We start from the raw sequence: 20,148 nt of genomic DNA on the forward strand, positions 1-20,148 counted from the left end.
AATACATGAAATTACAGCTTAATAATGCAGTGAAATGGAATTTCTTAATTAGAGTTCAAACTGCAAGTTTCAGCTGATCTGAAAGATGAAAGGGAATGACACTGTTCAAAAGATACCATCTGTGTCTTTCAAGTTGTCCTTGAAATCACAGTTCAGTAATCGGTTGACTTGCCCGAGACAAATGGTATTCTAATTCAGAAAAAACAGATTTCTGCTATGTTGCTTTGTTTTTTGTTTTGTTTTTTGTTTTTATCCAGAAGGTTCTGTATCAGCAGAAAATACTATTGCATAGAGTATAGATCTTCTTTCTATCTCTGTGACGAGATGTGATTATAGTTGTTTTAGAAAATATGTAAATGAAAGATATCAACAGTATACCATGCATACTTTTAAAAGAAGTGGCTTCTAGAAATAAATGAGCTACAAGACTCTTAAATGTATTGCTTTGCTTTTTATTCTCCTAGGTTTGATTTTAAGAAATCCAAGTTGCTTTTTGAAAGCTCTTCAAATGGAACAAAGTCTGTAAATCTGGTTTCTCATTCCATGATGGCGTTTGACACACGTTATGCTGGACAGAAGTCTACTGCAGGCACACCAAATGTATTCAATTGCATCTTTCAGTCATCGAAGAATACTAGTAGTCCAGGAGCAATCCAGATTGAATTGCACTTCAGGTTAGCGATGCTGGGATTTGGTTGGTTGGTTGTAATAACGACGTACTTGATCAGGATTGCCTTGGTTTCAGTACAGCTGTTATTAATGTAGATAAACTTGCTGCCATTGTATTTAATCTGAAGACATTTTTGGGGTGGTCAGTGGTACTTGGTAGATTGAAACCTACAGTTATTGATTAACCGAAGGTTGTTGGATTCCCCCCCTCCCACATCAGTGCAGGAAAATATTTAGATTTGGATGTGTAATGCATCGGATGAGATTCTGGCCTATTAAACTCAGTAGCGCTTAAAGCTTGATAAGTCTGGCCTATCACTTGTACGTTTGCATAAAATCGTATCATAGAATTTTTAGTACATGTTGCACAAAAGCTGTTTTCCAGTAGGTGTCACACTTGCCTTTCTGAGAGAATTAAATACAGAAATGGCACCTCTTTCAAAAAACAATCTCTACATTCTCTTCTGTATTCTATTCTACCCTGTTTGTCCGTATCCAAATCCGTCAGAAGGCATCACAGTGGATATCTGGTTTGTTCCAATTTAATATTGAAAACGGTAGTACAATGTCAGCACGGTGTTTTGTTGAGGGATGCTAACTAACAAAAAAGAGGGTGAAGTGAGATGACTAGAGATGTTACTTTCACTTTTGATCAGGCTCACTGACCAAACTCAGCTTTCAACTTTTGTATGATACCTTCTGAAGCAGTTGCAGGAGTAGCGTAGGAAAAAACCTGTGGACTATTTTAGTTCAATAGAAAATCCAGAAGGTATTTCTTCATAAACAAACTCCAGGCAACTGAGAGAAATAATGTTTTATAGATTAGGATACTGCATGATGGTTTTAAGTACTTAATACATTTGTGTTCAGACAGACAGCAAGATTTTTATTTGAATAAAACTAAAATGCCATTTACACATATAGCCTAGTCTGGTTTATGAGTGATAGTTTCAGGAATTTTCTTCCCAACTGTTGTGCTTTTAAATTTTAGCCACATAAGCATGTGTTGCGTTTTTACTGGTGAGAGCATCCTTGGCACTAGATATAAGCTTTTGCAGAGCTCAGTGATAGTGTTATACTGGCTCGTGCCTTTTGGAAATATCCTGGAGAGCCAGGGAGGGTTAAAGGCTTTTACTGTTGGAAGCATGCAGGCAGGCTGCTTCTCACAAAGGAATTACAGTTCTTTAGAGATTTTATAGTTCAGAATGTGCTGGATATAGAATTGTTTCATGGTATTTAAGCACTTAGATTATTTTCCAGTTAGCATGACCAAATATAATTGGTATTCCAGATCATGAAGCCAAACACTTTTATCCCTCCTAGCCAGATACTCAAAATGTGATGCTAAAAGTTCAGTAAGGCTAGCATTTTTTCTGAATGACAAAGAAGCTTCCTGTGCTGCAAAATGCTGTCAGAGTGTGAGAGGAAACACATTGTATATCTAATCTGAGGGGTATGGAGTCAGGTCTAAACTTCACATGCAGTACATTAGGTTTGGTACCGAACAGACGTAAAATAATAATAAAAATATCAGTTTTAAAATTTGAGACTTTGCAAATTACTATTGATAATGTAAATGAGTTAATTTCTTGTTACGCAGAATTTTTCACTTAACCTTTTCTATCACTACAGCTTAGAATTCATGCAGTTAAGATCTGTTGGGTTTCTGTGGGTACAGCAACTTCATGAATTTCGATCTGTTTAAGTATATTATGTATGTATTTTAAAGGCCAGACACTCTATAAACTAAGTGTATCCCCATAAAGTTCCATACTTGCTAGACACTGGTAGTTTTCTGCATCATTTTAAATACATGCAAGATGTAAAGTTCGTACGTATGCTTCTCTCTTCTTAAAAGGTCTACTAAGGATTCCTCCAGTTTCACAGTTGTTCTGAACAATCTTCGTGTATTTCTAATATTTGACTGGTTGTTACTTGTTCATGACTTTTTATATACTCCTGGAGATACCAAAAAGCGGGAAAATCACCCTCCTTCCCGGCAGCGTACCTCTAGCAGTGAAACAACTGTAGTTCCAAAGACAGTGAAAAGTGGAGTAGTTACAAAACGTTCATCGCTACACGTGACTGCAGAAAAACAACTGGAAGTTAAGGTTAATGTGACAGGTAAATGTGGTGTTCTTTGGTGTTTTTTTTTAGGAGCTTTTCTGTTAAAAGCCATGTTGTGCTAGTGGAAAAAAAAAGGTCCTTTAAAGGATGGAAAGTCAAGAAACTGGCTACAAATGCTTAAAATATCTTAATGTTATTTCCAATTGCCTTGTTTATTCTTTGTCATTTTGTTTTGTTAAGGAACTGAATTTGTGGTTGTTGAAGACATGTCTTGTTTCGATACCAATGCAATTATTTTGAAGGGGACTACTGTTCTCACTTACAAGCCCAAGCTGTTAGATCGTCCTTTCTCTGGAAGTTTGTTTGGCATTGAGGTAAGAAGAAATAAATATGCTTTTGGTAAAACATCTAAAATTGGAGGAGCTTGTGAAGATACTTTGCTCTGAATATATATAGAACAGGAGCAGTCAGCAGATGAGTTTTGAAGTTTGTTAGTTCCTCATCAAATGCTTTTATTCTACAGCATTTTTAAGAATGGGTTTCTATTGTTCTATTAAAACATTGACATGCTTGACTGTCATCTCACAATATTGCTAGTTACTAATCCAGCTTCCAGCCGTAAACCGGCAAATTCATTGAACGCTGAGGAGTGATGGGGTAGACGGAAGCCCGTGTGGTCAGCAAAGGCCTGCAAGCTGTAATCACAACTAACTTGGGGTGAACAAGCAGTGTCGTGCCTTTGGAATACACAAGCAGGGATCTTTTGCAAGTAGGAATTTTGAGTATGCAAAGTGATCCTTGCATGCTGTTCAGCAGAGAAGGACTGCAGCTGGAGCGCTGTGGCCAGTGTTGGGGAAACAGAGCTGAGGAAGCTCTGCACAGCTGAGAAGAGAGCAACAAGAACACTCAGAATTGAGGGGTACATAACCTATTGGGAAGGCTTCAAAGAACTTGCTCAGAAGAGGAGGCTGGGGAGAGATGTGGCAGATCCTAAATGGTTATTGTAGACCAAAGAACAAAGCATTTCCCATATCTGTGAGGGGAGGAGTAGTGGAGTTCAGCTTAGCAGTAAAGGGAATATTTGATGGCATATCAGAATCTCTTTTCTTGAACTGACAGCGTAGCTGGGCACTGGAATAAATTGTCTGGAAGGATTTTGGAATCTCTTCTGTGTTGAAGTTTACAAAGGAATTTTCTGGACAGAACAGTTTGGCTATAGTTAATGTTTTGTGATAGACTTTGATTTTGAGGTTCTTGCCAGGCCGGTTCTCTCAGTTCCTAATTTTTTAAAAACCATTCTGAATCTATAGGTTTTTTCATGCCGGTTAGGAAATGAGCAAGAGACCGCACTGTCAATTATTGATCCAGTACAAATTCAGATGGAACTTATTGGGAATGCTTCCTACCCAAGCGGTTCAGGACTGTTGGATGCTTTCAATAGTGAGGATTTTCCTCCCATTCTAGAGGTAATGTTAAAGGCTGGTATAAAACTATATGCGATAGAGAATACTAGGTCATGATCTTGCGTGGATTTTTTTTATGCCCAAGGATTCAATGGAATACTTTCAAATGTATAAGAAAAGAATAAGGTAGAAATTTCCTGAAGTGGAAAAGGCAAAGGAACAAGCATGCAGAAGGTGCTCCTAGTGGTAACAAAGGGGTGATTTCTGGGGTGTATTATAAAGATTAATAGTGGGGAAAAAAGTGGGCTGATAATGTAGACATGTTAGATAGTTCCTAAGAACTGAAAAAAGGATAATTTTCTGTAATTCATTGATAATGCTTATTAGAGGGGGAATCTGTTTAGAGACTTGTTTTTACCATTATACCAAGGGAAAACTTTTTTCCTCCTGATACATGCTTTTAATGCTTTTGGTTGTTAGTAAATAATAAGAAATTTGGTAATTTTATTACTGGAGCTTTAAAACAGTTAATTTTAATATTAAATTTTGTATTCCTTTGGGAAAAGCTTTGTTCATATTCAAAGTATACAAGAAAAATATGTAGAAAAAGTGTACCTGAATCTAATATTTTCTTTTTCATTTAGATTCAGTTGCAAGCACTGGATATCAGACTGTCATACAATGATGTTCAACTGTTCTTGGCAATTGCAAAGTCAATTCCTCAGCAGACTAGTGCAGCTATGCCTGACTCAGCTGCATCGATCGCTGGAAATACTGCTAATCCTTCTAGTGCAGCACTGGTGAACGAGACCTTGACACATGAAAACAGGGAGGTATCCAAACGTGTGTTGGATCCTGTTCTTGGTACGTTTTTAACTGTTGGAGTGAAGCCATTTTTTATATCTAAAGGAGGTTTCTGCGGTGCGAAGCTAGACTTTATGCTGAACACGATGATATTTTCATCGTGTAAAACCCTTCACTGATTTGAATTATCTGATGATAACATTATACAGATGATACTATTAAAAATAGATTGTTTTTTCTGCTTGTAGTAATGGGTTGTTTTGTAGTAAGTTTTATTTAACATTGCTTGTCACTGCGTATCATCATGATGGAGTACTTCTTAGGTAGCAAACTTTTGAAGGGGGAGAGGGGCCACCTCTTCAAACTCATTAAAGTGATAGTGAAATGGAAAGCATCCTAATTACTAGTCACCTCTTCATGGCTAGCAATCTTCTGTTGTGGTGACATTGCTTTTTCACAAACGAAAAATTGTGTGTGGCTGGAACCGCTGCCTGGCAATAATGAGGAAATACACACTAGTGAAAAAGGCTTTCTTCTCTGCTGCTGCACTTGAGTCATGTGGGGAGTTCAAAGTAAATAAGTAATTGTGTTCTGAATGAAGGGTTGGCTTACAAAAAAAACCTTAGTCACAACTGAAATCCATGGAATATGTTGGCTTCCCATAGGAGAATAAACATAGCCCATATATTCCAGAAGGTAAACATTATGGGTTGGGGTTTCTTTTTCAGTTTGTTTTTTTTTTTGGTTTCTTTTTTTGTAAAAGCAGTGTGGAATCCTATGCTTTTTCTACAGTTGCAGCGTTAAATAGACAAAACCCCATTTTCCATACAGATGCATCTTCATTTTAGAAATTAAAACACATGGCTAACTGTCAAGGATTTATGATTGATTAATTGTTCAATTACAGAGGTACAGCTGGCTCGCCTACAGGAGTTGGGATTTGGTATGGAAGATTGTCGTAGAGGTCTTCTCATCTGCCAGGGTAACCTCAACTATTCTTAGCTGGCCTTGCAGATTGTTCATATTACCTCACTTGCAATTAAGTAAAAACTTTCAGACTGTACGGTAGCTGCTGGACAGGCAGCACCTGCTTGTCTTCTCTACTTTGGCTGTGTTGGCATATAATCTTAAGCATTCTTATTTTTCTGTTCTACTAATGTGTAGAACCCACCCACCAAAGGTTCTTCTTGCCTTTTAGGATGTTGTGCGGGGGGCGTTTGAATGTGGTTTTGTTTTGGGGGTTAGAGTTGGTTTGGTGGTGGGTTTTTTTTTTTGTTTAATGGTATACCTATTTCTTGCTGTTATCCATCTCTTGCTCTTTAGAGCACGTGTTTTCATCTCTCCATGTTTGAATAATATATTTTACCTACTTCTACGTGTAATACATGAAAAGAAAAGGAAGCTTTAATACAAGTGATTCTTTTTCTTTAGCACTGTCATGTTTCCCACCTTATTTATAGGCATTCATAATATTAATACAGACTTACATTATGTTACCACGTGGTTTGCAAACTTCAGAACATATTTGTTATTCTTAGAAAATGCCAATATACTTATAATCTTCTCATATTTATGTTATTAAATGGAACACATTCAAAGTACTGTTGGTGTCTTGCTATACTTCTTGGGAGAGGGAATTAGTTTGCTTCCATATGTTTTAAATAAGTACATTTCATTGAGAAAGTAGATGTCAATTGATTGGCTGTTTGGTTCTATCTAAGGTGACTTGAAAAAAGCAGCGAGTTGGTTATTTAAGAATGCTGAACCTTTGAAATCAGTTTCCCTGACCTCTTCTGGTCGAGATAGCCAGGGGATTGTGCCTTTTCAGTTCATCTCTGGAGTGGAAGTAAAAGCTGAAAGTATATGCATTTGCTTTATCGATGACTGCATGGACTGTGACGTTCCCCTTGCTGAGTTAACCTTTTCACGTGAGTATCTCGTTTTCTGAGTGTATTGCATAAAATTAGTGTCAGTTACTGTGTGTGTTCAGCACCGTGCTCCAGTTTCTTAGGACTTGGGAAATTTCAGCTGACAGTGTTTTGGTGGTGGTGGTGGTTGTGTGAGGTCTTGGGGTTTCAGGGGTTCTTTTTCTTGTGTTTTGGTTTTTGTTTGTTTTAAGTTTTGTTTGTAAGAAGATTACAGCCTTTTTAGGGTTAAGATTCTGGTTTCCCCTTTACACATCACATAACAAATGGAATCCATCCTGAGCAGAACCTTACAGAAGCTCTGCATTGTAAAGCACGACTGTCTATAGACATTATTCGAAGAGTATTACGATACGCTTTTTGTACTATTTCAATTTAAAAGACAAGACAAACCCTTCCATTACTACTTAACAGTTCACAAAATCAGGAAATGGGATTGTTTTGCATTAGTATAATGCATACTTTTTTTGCAGGTTTGAATTTTCTCCAGCATTTGAGAGCCAACCCTGAAGGCTACGCTCATTTTACTCTCTCTGGAGATTATTACAATCGTGAGCTTTCAGGTGAAATACTGGGGGGTGGGGGCGTTGTTTTCTTTATTTAAGTTCAGGAAAACAGCCTTGCCTACTACAGTAGCCTGAAATTCACCCAACAGGAAATGCATAGAAGGGAATGTGAAAGGTTGACTTGTGATCGTGTGTGTGTGAGAATATGTGATGCTAGACAAGATATCCTAACTTGATATCGGATGGAGGGATGTGGAAAGTAGAGAGATTGCTGATACAAAAGGTGCACTGAAGTTTTCAAATGTAATTGCATAAAAAGGTTATCCAAGAACATGACAGTTACGTAACTTGCTGTCTCTGTATTAGCTTCCCTTTTTTAGTATTTACTTGTTTTGATACATTCAGTGTGACATTTCAGGGAGGAAAAGCACATGAGGGTAGGCAGTTAGGCTGAAACAATGGATTAACATAAGACGACCATTATAATTTATATTTTAGATATAAAAAAGGCAAGTTATACCCCAATCCAGGTCAGCCACTGACAAAAGAAATAGTCTAGTTATATGTTTCTCTGAATTGGGAAATTAAGTTTTCTGTTATAAAATTGGTGGCCATAGCGTCAGGAATTATCCATGAATAACAAAGTAATTTTTTGGTTTTTAAAAACATATAGGGTGTTTTTTTTAAAGTAGTGTTTAGACCTTTGTCTTTTGTGATACTGAATAGTAGGCCAACTTACAGTGTGAAAACAATTTTCAAAACTATTTCAGAGGACTTAGTTCCATCTAATTTCAATATGAAGCTGTAATTGCCTTCTAATGCTTTCTTTGGAATTAAGATATATCTGCGAGACCCTACATATACTACACTGGTTCACATGGACGAGCTGGAGCAACTTGGTATTAGCTAGTAAATTAAATCCGTAGGCTTACAAGTTTATCTTGAATGCAGATTGAAAGTAAAGGATCTTGCTATTAAAGTTGCATTATTAAACACCTAGGTGTGTAAACAGCTTTTTAATGTGACCTTCAAACGTGTAATACGAGTGACGTTTTCTGTTCGTTCTCAGGCTGGGAGCCATTTATTGAGCCATGGCCATGTTCAGTTTCTTGGCAACAGCAAGCTTCGAGCCGCCTCCACCCTTCCCGACTGAAGCTGGAAGTAAAGGCCAAACACCGTTTGGATATAAACATTACCTCCGTCTTCATAGGTATGGAGGAGCACTCCCTGAGAGCATCGCTATACAGTCTAATTTTCACTGTGCTGACAATGACAGACATTTCTAATTGAGTCCTGCTGGTGCCCCATAGATGGAGAGAGAGGGAGGTTTGGCACAAGGCCCTAAATGCTTCACATGATATTGTACACAGGTGTGCATTTAGGCAGCCTGTATTTTATCAGATACTGTGAAAGTGTAAAGACATGAGCTACATACTTTAGAGGTTAGTAGGAATTCTTTCTCTGGTCATATGAATTCTATCAAATTCATATGTTACTTGAAATTTATTTTTAATCAGAAACAGGCTTTCATCAAAAGCTTTCCATACTTTACAGTACTTAAAAATATTTTGATAAGCTCATCATTTTTAAGTACATTGACAGGCGTAGCAGGGAGCTACTCCTTTCAGTCTTGCGGTTTCTGAAAACCTGAGCTGTGAATTCTCACCTCAGGAGATCAAAATATTTTCTTCATCATTAACTCAAACTTCATGTAAGCTTCTGTATTGTGAGACTATAACGTGGGCATTTCCCAGAAATATTGTTGCTTATTCTATACACAAATCTGAATAATTTGGTGGTCATAATAAAAAAAAGTAAACGGCTGAGCTTGCAGGTGTAACAGCAGAGCCTTCCTTGTTCCTTGAATATTCATTCCTTTCTCCTGCAAGGCCTCTGGGGTTGGCAGAAAGGAGCCAAGGTGGGAGGCAAAGACACAAATCAATAATTCCTAAGAGTTCCCATGATGTTTTTTAATACTAGTGATAACAAGTAGTAAGTCTAGTTTATGATTAATACTGTGCCAGAGGGCTCTGTTAGTGTCTTGATATTTATGCAGGAATGTGCACGTACCTCTTAAAAGAAAAAAAGAGTCAGAAACTGCGTCTAACGTGAAAATATTTAAGGTTAATTGCCTCCTCAGGGAGAGCTCTTACATTGCCACAGGAGTATCTTAAGCACATGGAATTCCGCTAGAAGTTTTAAAAAAAAAAATCTTGAGAGTACAGAAGAAATAATTTTTGAAAACACTGCTGTGATTTCATGAGCTGTTTTCTGTCTTTAACTTATGTAAGAGGCTCATAGAAAAAGCAGTGGAGTAAACCTTTGCCTGTTAAAGTGGAGCACCTTTAGTGTGGTGAATTCCACATAGTTTTCAATTACTTTGCTTGCCTGCCACCTTGGAGACGTTTACTGTCTATGCTTATATTCCTCTAGAACAATACACATGTACCAAACAGTCATGGATGGAAGATTACTGTAAACAGGACCAAGAAGTGAACGTAATCAGTTCAGAAGATTGGATGGGTTCTTCGGTGGATCCACCATGTTTTGGGCAGAGTATGATACTCATTAATCACACTTTATTTGAAACAGCCTGACATACAGAGTCATCTGTCTAATGTATTGCAAATACAAGTATTTGGTCTTTGTAGCATACAACGACTTGTTAGAGATATTTGGCAGAAAAGGGAAAAATGCTATTTTCAGTTCAGTTTTTTCAAAGCAAAAACCTTTCAGGCTATTTAGCCTTGAGTGAGAGCTTTGTAGTGCTAGTTGTTTTTTTTTGTCACGCTTTCTCATTAACAAGAGACTGTCCTGTCAAAGGTTAAGTAATGGTGTTGAGTTTAGGGTCTGTGCAGTTCAGAGGTGATCTTTCTCTTTCTGTACCCCCAAAGACCTAAATGACTGAGTTTCAGGAAAATATGCTGTTATATTTGTGAAACAATCCTCTTAAGTAATAGCTCTTGGTACGTGGCAGGTCTTTTCAGCTTCTTTCCTCCCAGTATTACTTCTAGAAGAAATTTTAGCAAGTCAAATGCCAAGTAGTGTAAGCAAATGGGTGGAGACTCAGGACGCTGATTGCATGATGCCGACTGCCTGTACCTTTCCTGCTGCATGATGGGAAAGAGTCTACCTGTATTTGTGTGTGTTTTCTTACCTGCTAACTTTGTCTTTCCTGTCTGCCAGGCCTTCCTCTTGTCTACCTTAGAACTAGGAGTACAGCCAGTTTGACTAACCTAGAGCATCAAATCTATGCTAGAGGTACTGTATAGCAGAGAGAGACAACATTTTCTTCTTTGGAAGGCTCTTATACAATAAATACTGTGCGGTATGTGTGACTTGCTGATAGATTGGCCTCTGTATTTAAAACAAACAAACAAAAAACCCAAAACCAAACAACATAAGAGCTCCTTTACTTTTAAGGTGCTTAACGTAGTATTTCATCTTGTCTTTCTCTTACGTTCCTCCCTGGGCCCCTTGGGAAAGAAGGGAGAAGTATAACTAAATCTATGCAGGAAGACTGTCTTTTTGAGGATGGTTGTATGGATTGTTGGCTATTCAGTGTCTCTTACCTAGAGAGACAGTATACTGTGATTAAAAATAACATAAAATGACAAGATTTTTTTGTTCTAAAAATATCCAACAGTGTGTTCAATATACATGTCTATGCTTGATTCAGCATGTAAGTTTAGCTGCTTGATGGTGCTTCAGATGGCACAATCTGTTCTCAACAAGCCTGAAGTAGTAAGGCATTCCTAATAAATACCTTGTTAATTTGTTTGGTTTATATTTGACAGTCCAGTCCAGTCTTTGGGCAAAACCACCCAGTTTAAACTAAGATTTTTAAAATTTTTATTTTTTAAGATTTGTGACATTATGGAAAAGGAAATGGCACGCTTGATAAAGAAGTTGCCCCTCTAGAAAAGCTGCTGAACAGGAGGAGAGAAAGCTTTCTCTAAATCTACACCTGTGGCCTGGTCAGACTGCCCTTAGACATATTTTCTCTGAGCAGTTGCAGACAGTTCATAGATGTCTTTAAAAAAACTGCCCAGAAAACAGAAAATGATAGAACGATTTAGTTTTCTGAAGTATTGTTCAGGAAGGTTTTTTGGGGGAGAAAAAAACAAACCAAAACAAAAAACAAAACCTCTTAATATTTATTGCTTGGCTTTTAGTGGTTGTTGCAACTAAATGAATGAAAAAACCTCCTCGTAATGGTAGTCTTTATTTTTAGGCAGTAGTCTCAAAATGCAACTTTCACATTATGTTTTATTTCAAAAATCAGGCCATAGTCCCAAAAATGCTTTTTTAAAAGTCTCAAAAAATAAATTGGCAATCGATTAAGTGCCAGAGTAGAAGTTCTTTTGGCTTCTGGTCTGTAATTTTGTAGAACCCGAGCTAGCCAAAAAATTGTATAAAGTCAAGCTCACCACTAAAAGGATTGCTTTATTTGCAGTTGGCAAAAATCAGAGTTTTCATTTTCAAGAATTTAATCTTCTTGCCATGTATTTGGAAAGAACTTTCTCTGTAAGCTTTAGACAGATCAGATTTAAGTCTCCAGTGACAATGTAAGGCATACAGGAATTTGTTGTCATGGATTTTGAAGAAAGTTGTATGCAATCTTCAATAACTCCTTCGAAAACTTACCTACCCACCCTGCGTTATCCCTTCTTGCCTCTGTAAACCTGGGCTTAAGTTATTCTTAGTTAGACCCATGTTGTAGTGGGGTGAATAGGTCTCAGAACATGAAGTACTTCAGCTTATGTCAGTCAGCTTTTGGAGTGACTGCAGATAAATTCTGTGGAATAGATTCCATTTCTGTCGTGCTTTTTCTTTAAGCAGCTGATTTATTGTGTGTGCCTTCTTTCTACTTCCCTCGTACAAAAAGATGTATGTGTTTAGGGAGCAGCCATTTATCTTCCTTTTTAAGTACTTACCGGAACTTGACAGGTTTTTTTTCTGCCCAGACATGGTAAGTATTTTCACAGATACGATGTACTGCAGCATGGAAGACGAGAGTAACGCTTGTGTGCTTGTTAGTAACGCATACTTGAAAAAAGTCAAATGTGGTAGGTGAAATTTCTTGTTCGGGGCTTTTGCTGTCCCAGCATTTTAACAAAACCAGCTTACCTTTGGTTGCTTTCAAAGTAGTTTTCATACTTTTATTTTTTTTTGCTAGGCCTTATTCCGTATAGGAAAAGATTTCTACTTGTTCAGTCTTTGAGGATAAAAGTCCCATTTAAAGAGGGTACCGGATAATCCTGTATTTGTCATGTTAGAGCATTAATCTTATAAGTGAATATGTGGTTAATACTTCATGAGCATTTGGATGTACATGAAAAGTTACTGATTATGATTAGGTTTTTAGTTAGGTTTTCTATACGTTAGTTATAACTGGAGGCATGGTATTTTATAAGATTTGATATGAAGAAACAAAAAAACATGTAGATCAAGCTCACTTCCTGGGGGTTTGATGTAGGGAAAGACTTCGTTTGCTTTGTCCTGTTTCTATAACAGTTGCTAAATTTTTAAATGCTTTTAGTACATTATCCTGTTATCCTGTCTCTTTGATCTATTTTTCTTTAGTTAGTGCAAGTTGTGGTTCTTCAGCCATTGTGTCTCATCCTACATTGGCATCAGGTGAATGCTTCTCTCATAAGCATTTAGACAAATCTTTATTCTGTTTTATAGCTGAAATGAAGACTCCAAAACGTAGGCAGCCGTTTGTCCCATTTGCTCTAAGAAATCATACTGGATGCACTCTGTGGTTTGCTACCCTAACGACAACACCTACCCGGTAAGAAGCTGTTGTGGGATCGCTTTGACGCTATTTGTCTGGCTTCTCTAGCACGTCGGCCAAACCCTATTGTTTTCAATGCTTTCCTTTTCTTGCAGAGGAATATAGGCAACTCCCAGTCTTTCTTAGTTAAGAGCCTTTTCTTTGGCAGTAAGATAGTTTTACTACTTAAAAAAAAGATTATTTTTTTTTTCCCCCCCCTAAGAGAATTTGAAAATTGGTCAGATACATTCATGATGTGTATGTGTTTGCTGCAGGACTTCTGTAGGCTGAACCAGACTAAAAAGCACTTGTTACTGGAAGTACTCATTTTGCCATTTGTAAAAAGATGTGATTCTCTTCACAGGGCTGCGCTGTCTCACAGTGGGAGTCCAGGTGTTGTTCCTGAGGAAAACGGCACATTGCTGGATGATGCCCATAATGTCAGTGAATGGCAAGAAGTTATCACTGGGGAAGAGGTTCCGTTTGAGTTTGAAGCCAGGGGGAAACTCAGACACAGGTGAAGGGACCAGGGTCTGAGATGTGTTTTGACACACTCATATATGGAACACATAGGATCATAGTTGTGAGATCACTAGCAGATATTAGATAAAAAGTGGATATATTTTTTTAATCTGCTGTTAATATTTGGTTTTTAAATATTTAAAACTCGTGTAAAGAGTGGAATTATCAGTTGCCTTCTAAGGAGCACATATTGCTATTGGTGGGAGCCATTCCTAGGTGTGAGCTGGATCATTGTGAGCTTTTAGAAGGACTTAGGGGGGCCTCAATTACAAGTCATGTCCTTTATTCTAAAGGATTGGGGCAGCGCTGGTTGTTGAGCATAAGCATTATCAGTGTTAAGAACTAGAGGAATTTGTTAATAAATATATTTCATGCTTTTATTTTTGCTTATATGACATAGTTGTACTGCTGTACATTCATTAGGGAAGGCGGAACAACTGAACAGATGTAAAATCACGTGTCTTTATCCATGAAATGGAAAAACTGTTGAGACTACTGTTTTGTTTGTTTGTTTTTTAAATGCTTCAGTGAGATTCCTTATTCTGAATCCAGAGGATGTTCTTGGTTTGAACTGTTTGGCATTTACACTGTATAATAATGCTTAACAGTAATTTACTTGATCTAACCTGGTAGGCATACACATGATCTAAGAATTCATCAGCTGCAAGTGAGAGTCAATGGCTGGGAAGAAGTCAGCCCAGTGTCTGTAGACAAAGTTGGAACGTTTTTCCGATACGCTGCACCAGATAAGAACTCGTCCTCTTCTACTGTAAGTTTGGATTTGGAGTGTTAGTTTTAATAGAATATGTAATTTGAGGCTAATGATGTGTCCAGGGTTTTGATCTTAAAGCAGCTGCTGTTGTCTGATTGTCTTCTGTCCAGTTAGCTTGGGTTGGGAGAGTTTGGAGATGCTGGGTTCCTAACTGGCAGCTTTATGCGTAATGAAAACCCAGAGTAGTCAGCAGCTAGCGTGTGCTTAGCAGTCAGAGGTTCTAATGGCAGAACTAACGTGTCACAGACTCATGGAGATGGAGCTTTAAACTGGCACAGCATTTCAGCAGCTACTTTTATTTCTTCTATTGCAGGAATGCTTTTCATGTGTTTAATTTACTTAAAATAAACAACACTGGCAATTTCCTGTAAGCCTAGAGATTGTTGGAATATGTGGCTGCTTAGACAAAATATACTTGTCATGAAGGAAGAATGCAGTTCTAATAATCAGCAGGCTGGCAGTTGGTGGTTGAGGGCTCAGTGATGAAAATGAACTTGTGGATTTCAAAATGAGTTAAGTTTTGAGACTAGGTACTGAAAATTGTTGGGCACTGGAGAAATTGGAAGTTGAAATGGTTTTGGTTTAAAACTGGATTAGAATTTGATTTCATGGTACCACTGACAATAGACAGTAGCCTCTTATTTGAATCGTTTCTGATGTTTTCATATTGAAACATAAAAAGCATCATCTGTCTCCCTGTAACTTGATTCTTGAAGGAAGAGGGTGCAAATTAATGAGAATTGCTGTTCAGGAACATCTCCTGTAGTTTTTTTCCTTTTTTTCAACAACCCTTCTTCCTTCAGCTTCGTCTCTTTTTAAAGCAGTATTACAAACAGGGTTTGCTAGTACAGTTCGACACGTTTTCCAAGCTGTATTGAAGATCAGAAACACAAAGTGATGAAAGTATTTAGTTTATTTTTCTGTAGTAATGTCCTGTTCTGCAACTGAGGGTAATATCTTAAAAGTTGAACAATTTTAACTTTCTTGTTTACTTTTCTCCCAGCTTGGAAGCCCAATAAGTAGAACAAATATAATACATCCACAAGTCTACGTGAGTATATATTTTCATTTTTTTGAGAGCTACTTAAATAAGACTAGCATAAGTCTACAAGTGAACTGGCTTTTCCATCTTTCTAGAACCTTTTCAATAGACAGGAAACAAAAGTCAAGCAAACAAACTTTCAGATCAGAACAAGTATTTAACGTGACTTACCATTCCTCACCCATGTAAATGGTTGTTTGAAGAATGGGTCTGAAACTCCAGTATGTGAATTCCAGCCCATATGAAATGTGGTTTTCAGGATCGAAGTGGCAATGACTTCGTGCAATGCAGGAGGTAAAACATCACAGTAGAAGGGCGGCTAAGAGTGAAGAAAGTATGAATATTTTAAGAAAGCTCCACCTTAATTTTTGGTTTTGACAGATAGGAATGATGAGCGACTCTTAATTATATGAGGCTTGGAATTCAAACTCAATGAATTTATAAAATAATGTAATGGTGAGATAGTGTATAAAGTGTTGGTTTAGGATCTGTGTTGCTCTTACTTGAACTTGCGTCATTTTAAAAAAGGTAATGGAATTAGTATTTAGAGTTGCTTTTTCATAGTTAATATTATTGTGTTTTGAGGAGGAGGTACAGGATTATAAATCATTATTATAAAACTATATATACTTCAGGTGTTGCATGTGGTTGGACTCGGTTGGCAAGTTTTTACTCCAGCAGTTACTGCTTCATAATTGAGGCGTCCCTCTTCTAGGTATAATCATTACCTGAGCTTTTTAATGCTTTTAAATATCTTCCAGTTTTCTTCATTGCCTCCAGTTCGTGTGGTATTTGAAGTTACCATGGAAGGTAGCGCTCGGAAAGTGATAACAGTGCGCTCAGCCTTGATTGTGAAGAACAAGCTGGAAACGCCAATGGAACTAAGACTAGATAGTCCTTCTGCTCCTGACAGTAAGCGTTGTATATTCTTTCCATACTATGGGGAATCTTTACCTTCCTCCCCAAGAAGATTCACCACTGCCTCTAGTGGTTAACAACAAAGTAGACCTCCCTGGAGGGGAAAAGGCTAATCTTAAGCAAAAAGTGGTCAGCAGGGTAAGCTGGAGAACCCAGTAGGATTTTTCCTTACTGTTCAGGTAAACGAGGAAGGCTGAGACTCTGTGAAGACTGAATCTTATTTCTGTATGTAGCATGTTATATCTTTTAGCAGCAGTCTAGAAGGTTTCAGGTGTTTAGCATGCAAAGGTGCGATCTAGAAATGTAGTGATATGCTGATAATGTACTCAAAATGTAATGAATGAGGTCTTTTTGAAAGAAGCATTTTCACTAAAGCATCCAAGGAAATAGAATTTGAATTCCAGGAAGTTTTTAGTCTGTTTCCAGTTTCAGATTTACACACCTAAATTTACCAGCTGCCAGGCTGTTAATGGGGCTTAAAACAATGGGTTGATTTTTGAAACATACACAAAGTAGCTAGTGTGTTCTGTTAAAATGAAATGTATTGCTTCAAAAATTTGAGGCTTCCTATTTGAAAACTTTATGACTTTCAGTAAAAAGGCCTGATTTGATACGTGCAATTTGTTCTCTGATTGCAGAACCTGTAGTTCTTCCAGCAGTTATGCCAGGAGATTCCTTTGCTATTCCATTACATCTTACATCTTGGCGTTTGCAAGCCAGGCCAAAAGGAATGGGAGTCTTTTTCTGTAAGGCTCCAATTCATTGGACTAATGTCCAGAAGACAGCAGAAGTATGCAGCAGCAAGCGAGAGTGTCATTCAATGGAGTCTGAAAATAGCCGCTTTTTCAGGTAATTAAGACTTAATTATTATTCTGTAAGCTGTGTTATCTTTTTCTGATAAATGAAATACTGTGAAAGTGAATAACGAATGTTGTGGTTTATCCCCAGCTGGCAGTGCAGCCCCACACAGGTGTGCGCTCGCTCCCCCCACAGTGGGATGGGGGAGAGAATCAGAAGGGTAAAAGTGAGAAAACTCCTGGGTTGAGATAAAGCCAGTTGAACAGGGAAAGCAAAGGCCACGTGCACCAGCACAGCAAGCCAAGGAGTCCCTTCACCCCTCCCCGTGGGCAGGCGGGTGCTCAGCCACCCCCAGCACAGCAGGGCTCTATGGCGTGTAGCGGCGACTGGGGAAGGCAAACGCCATCGCTGGCAACGTCCCCCCTTCCCCGTCCTTCCCCCAGCTCCGCGTGCTGGGCATGGCGCCGTGCGGTGTGGGACAGCCCTGGGGTCGGTTGGGGTCACTGTCCCGGCTGTGTCCCCTCCCAGCCCCTTGTGCCCCCCAGCCCCTCGCTGGAGGGGTGGGGTGAGGGGCAGGAAAGGCCTTGGCTCTGCACAAGCCCTGCTCAGCGGGAACGGAACCATCCCTGGGCTGTCGGCGCTGTTGCCAGCACAAATCCAAACCACAGCCCCATACCAGCTTCTGTGGAGGAAACGAGCTCTGGCCCAGCCAAAACCAGCACAACAGGAAAGAAAATACTTGAACTGCAGAAGCTTTCAGCTCTAATGGGATGTGTTGTTTGGTCTGTTGAATAATGAGAAAGCATTGAAGCGTAACTGCTATATTTCTGCAGGGCTCCTTGAAGCCCCTTGACAGGACAATGACAGCACATTTAACAGCCTGTTAGCAAATGTCTGAGAATACAAAGCAAGCACACTATTAATATTTGTTGTAAAAAAGAATAGGTGAGAAAATAGAATGTGGACTTATTTTAAATTATCTGGTCTGTCTCACTGAGAGAAATGAGTCATTTGCCATAGTGCGTTCGCAAGTACTCATTCTTTGTCCTGTCTCTTCTAAGCCCAAAAATGTCACTGCATAGTGAGGAGTTAGTGGAATTTTGTAGTTATATGATATGATGGATTTAGGGGTGCTGTCAATTTAGGAGTAGACGTTATGGAAGTTGCTTCAGGAAATTACCTTTGTATACTATATATTTACTGCTGTGTGTCAGTTCCATAGTTCATTTCCTGTTATGCTGTTTTTGAAGGTGTCACAAGGAGGAATATTAACAAATTATTTAAAATGAAGGTTTACTTACTTGATTTTTACCTTAACTAATGAAAAACTGAAGTGTCAGGTGGCCAAAGCAACAATATATCTACTGGGAAGGACATTTTTCAGTTGTACCAGTACTTAAGGGGTAGTTACAAGGAAGACGGAGACTCCCTTTTTACACGGAGTCCCATGGAGAGGACATGGGGGGATGGACACAAGTTGCTCTTGGGGAGATTCCGAATGGACATGAGAGGGAAGTTTTTCACAGTGAGGACAGTCACCATTGGAATAATCTCCCCAGGGAAGGGGTTGACTCGGCCACGTTGGACACTTTCAAGAGTCGTCTGGACAGGGTGCTGGGCCGTCTTGTCTAGACTGGGCTCTTCCTAGAAAGGTTGGACTAGATGATCTCTGAGGTCCCTCCCAACCTGGCATTCTGTGATTTATGTTTAAGTACATGATTATAGTTTGCTTTAATAGTTAAAATCGTTTAGGAATAGTTGATAACATGTTTCCGTGAGCTTATGAAAGTTGGTTTTCAAGGTGGTAATCTGTAAAAGCAATTTTCTGTTAGGTCTTTGAACAGATGAAGGTTTTGGAGTGAGTAAATTACTTCTCTGCTTAAAATAAGGAAACTCCTATTGCCTTTATGTTAGGCATAAATATACAATATCTTATAATCAAACTCTAAAGTGCTTACGTGGAGAACAACTCTAAACACTGTTTTTGCTCTCAGTCCTGAAGTTACAGCACATTGTGGGATTTAGTGCAATACACAAAGATATGGTTCAATTACTCCATCAAGCTCATTGATGGCTTCTCATATACATCTCCTTTCACAGGTTTTGTGTGGCTATAAAGAAAGAAAATTACCCGGATTACGTGCCTTCCAACATATTTTCTGACAGTGCTAAACAGATTTTCAGACAGCCTGGGCATACTATTTATCTTTTGCCAACGGTGGTGATCTGTAACTTGCTACCCTGTGAACTTGAGTTCTATGTTAAAGGCATGCCAATCAATGGGACGTTAAAACCTGGCAAAGAGGCAGCATTGCACACAGCAGATACGTCTCAGAACATTGAGCTTGGTAAGGTTCTTTTTCAGATACTGCTTTCTGATCCTCCAAGAGGAGTACCTCAGTATAACTGTTTCTTGTACAAGGAACTATGGTGCAAGAATGGAAAAATTAAAAAATTGAAACCATTTATATGATTATTTCGTTGGGTTGCAGGGTTTCTTGTAGTTAACAACCAAGTGGACACATCCAAAATAGCGCTAATATTGCCTTCATTCCCCTCAGTCTGTCAGCTGTCTTGGTCTGTTCCTTGTTCGGCTCTTTTCTCATATTTCTGGGAGTGGAAACAGTGGAAAGTGGGGAGGATAGTGATAAAGAAGGGAATAAATCAAATAAGTTCCCAGTGTTTTGGATGGTTTTGCTGTTTTCTTTCTGAACAGAAAAAGTTGGTGTAGAGGGTATGTGTGGAATTATTCAGCACTGGCTGGACTTCTGATGCCTAAGGCAGTAATTGGCCCTAAGCAGGGTTCTTTACAGGACTTTTTTTTGCTGCTTGTGACTTAAGTTGAGGCATTTCTTCTTGAGATCAGAGGTTATTAGACTGGGCAGATTTAAATGTTAATCTGGGTAAGCCTTACGAAAAACTCAGAACGATCAAGCCATATGA

At 38.5% G+C, this 20,148-nt stretch overlaps 1 protein-coding gene across 8 annotated transcripts in view; it reads left to right on the forward strand.

The window, feature by feature from the left end:
* Positions 1-20,148, forward strand: part of VPS13D (vacuolar protein sorting 13 homolog D) — a 109,958-nt gene that overhangs the window by 32,384 nt on the left and 57,426 nt on the right. For 6 of the 8 annotated variants that reach the window (XR_010375790.1, XR_010375789.1, XM_064470061.1 and 3 more), the window contains 18 exons: positions 465-674; positions 2,528-2,793; positions 2,977-3,110; positions 4,047-4,202; positions 4,784-5,003; positions 5,851-5,925; positions 6,665-6,871; positions 7,342-7,431; positions 8,444-8,584; positions 9,808-9,930; positions 10,561-10,635; positions 13,066-13,171; positions 13,518-13,670; positions 14,309-14,444; positions 15,451-15,498; positions 16,251-16,401; positions 17,046-17,256; positions 19,306-19,553. Coding sequence is in view for 6 of the 8 variants with exons in the window: in XM_064470061.1 (XP_064326131.1) it covers positions 465-674; positions 2,528-2,793; positions 2,977-3,110; positions 4,047-4,202; positions 4,784-5,003; positions 5,851-5,925; positions 6,665-6,871; positions 7,342-7,431; positions 8,444-8,584; positions 9,808-9,930; positions 10,561-10,635; positions 13,066-13,171; positions 13,518-13,670; positions 14,309-14,444; positions 15,451-15,498; positions 16,251-16,401; positions 17,046-17,256; positions 19,306-19,553 (2,750 nt within the window). In the remaining 2 variants the exon portion in view is untranslated. The remainder of the gene's footprint in view (positions 1-464; positions 675-2,527; positions 2,794-2,976; positions 3,111-4,046; positions 4,203-4,783; positions 5,004-5,850; positions 5,926-6,664; positions 6,872-7,341; positions 7,432-8,443; positions 8,585-9,807; positions 9,931-10,560; positions 10,636-13,065; positions 13,172-13,517; positions 13,671-14,308; positions 14,445-15,450; positions 15,499-16,250; positions 16,402-17,045; positions 17,257-19,305; positions 19,554-20,148) is intronic. The other 2 variants (XM_064470066.1, XM_064470067.1) reach the window with 1 other exon arrangement.

The sequence above is a fragment of the Phalacrocorax carbo genome, chromosome 20 (genome assembly GCF_963921805.1).
Source record: "Phalacrocorax carbo chromosome 20, bPhaCar2.1, whole genome shotgun sequence".
NCBI classification, from domain to species: domain Eukaryota; kingdom Metazoa; phylum Chordata; class Aves; order Suliformes; family Phalacrocoracidae; genus Phalacrocorax; species Phalacrocorax carbo.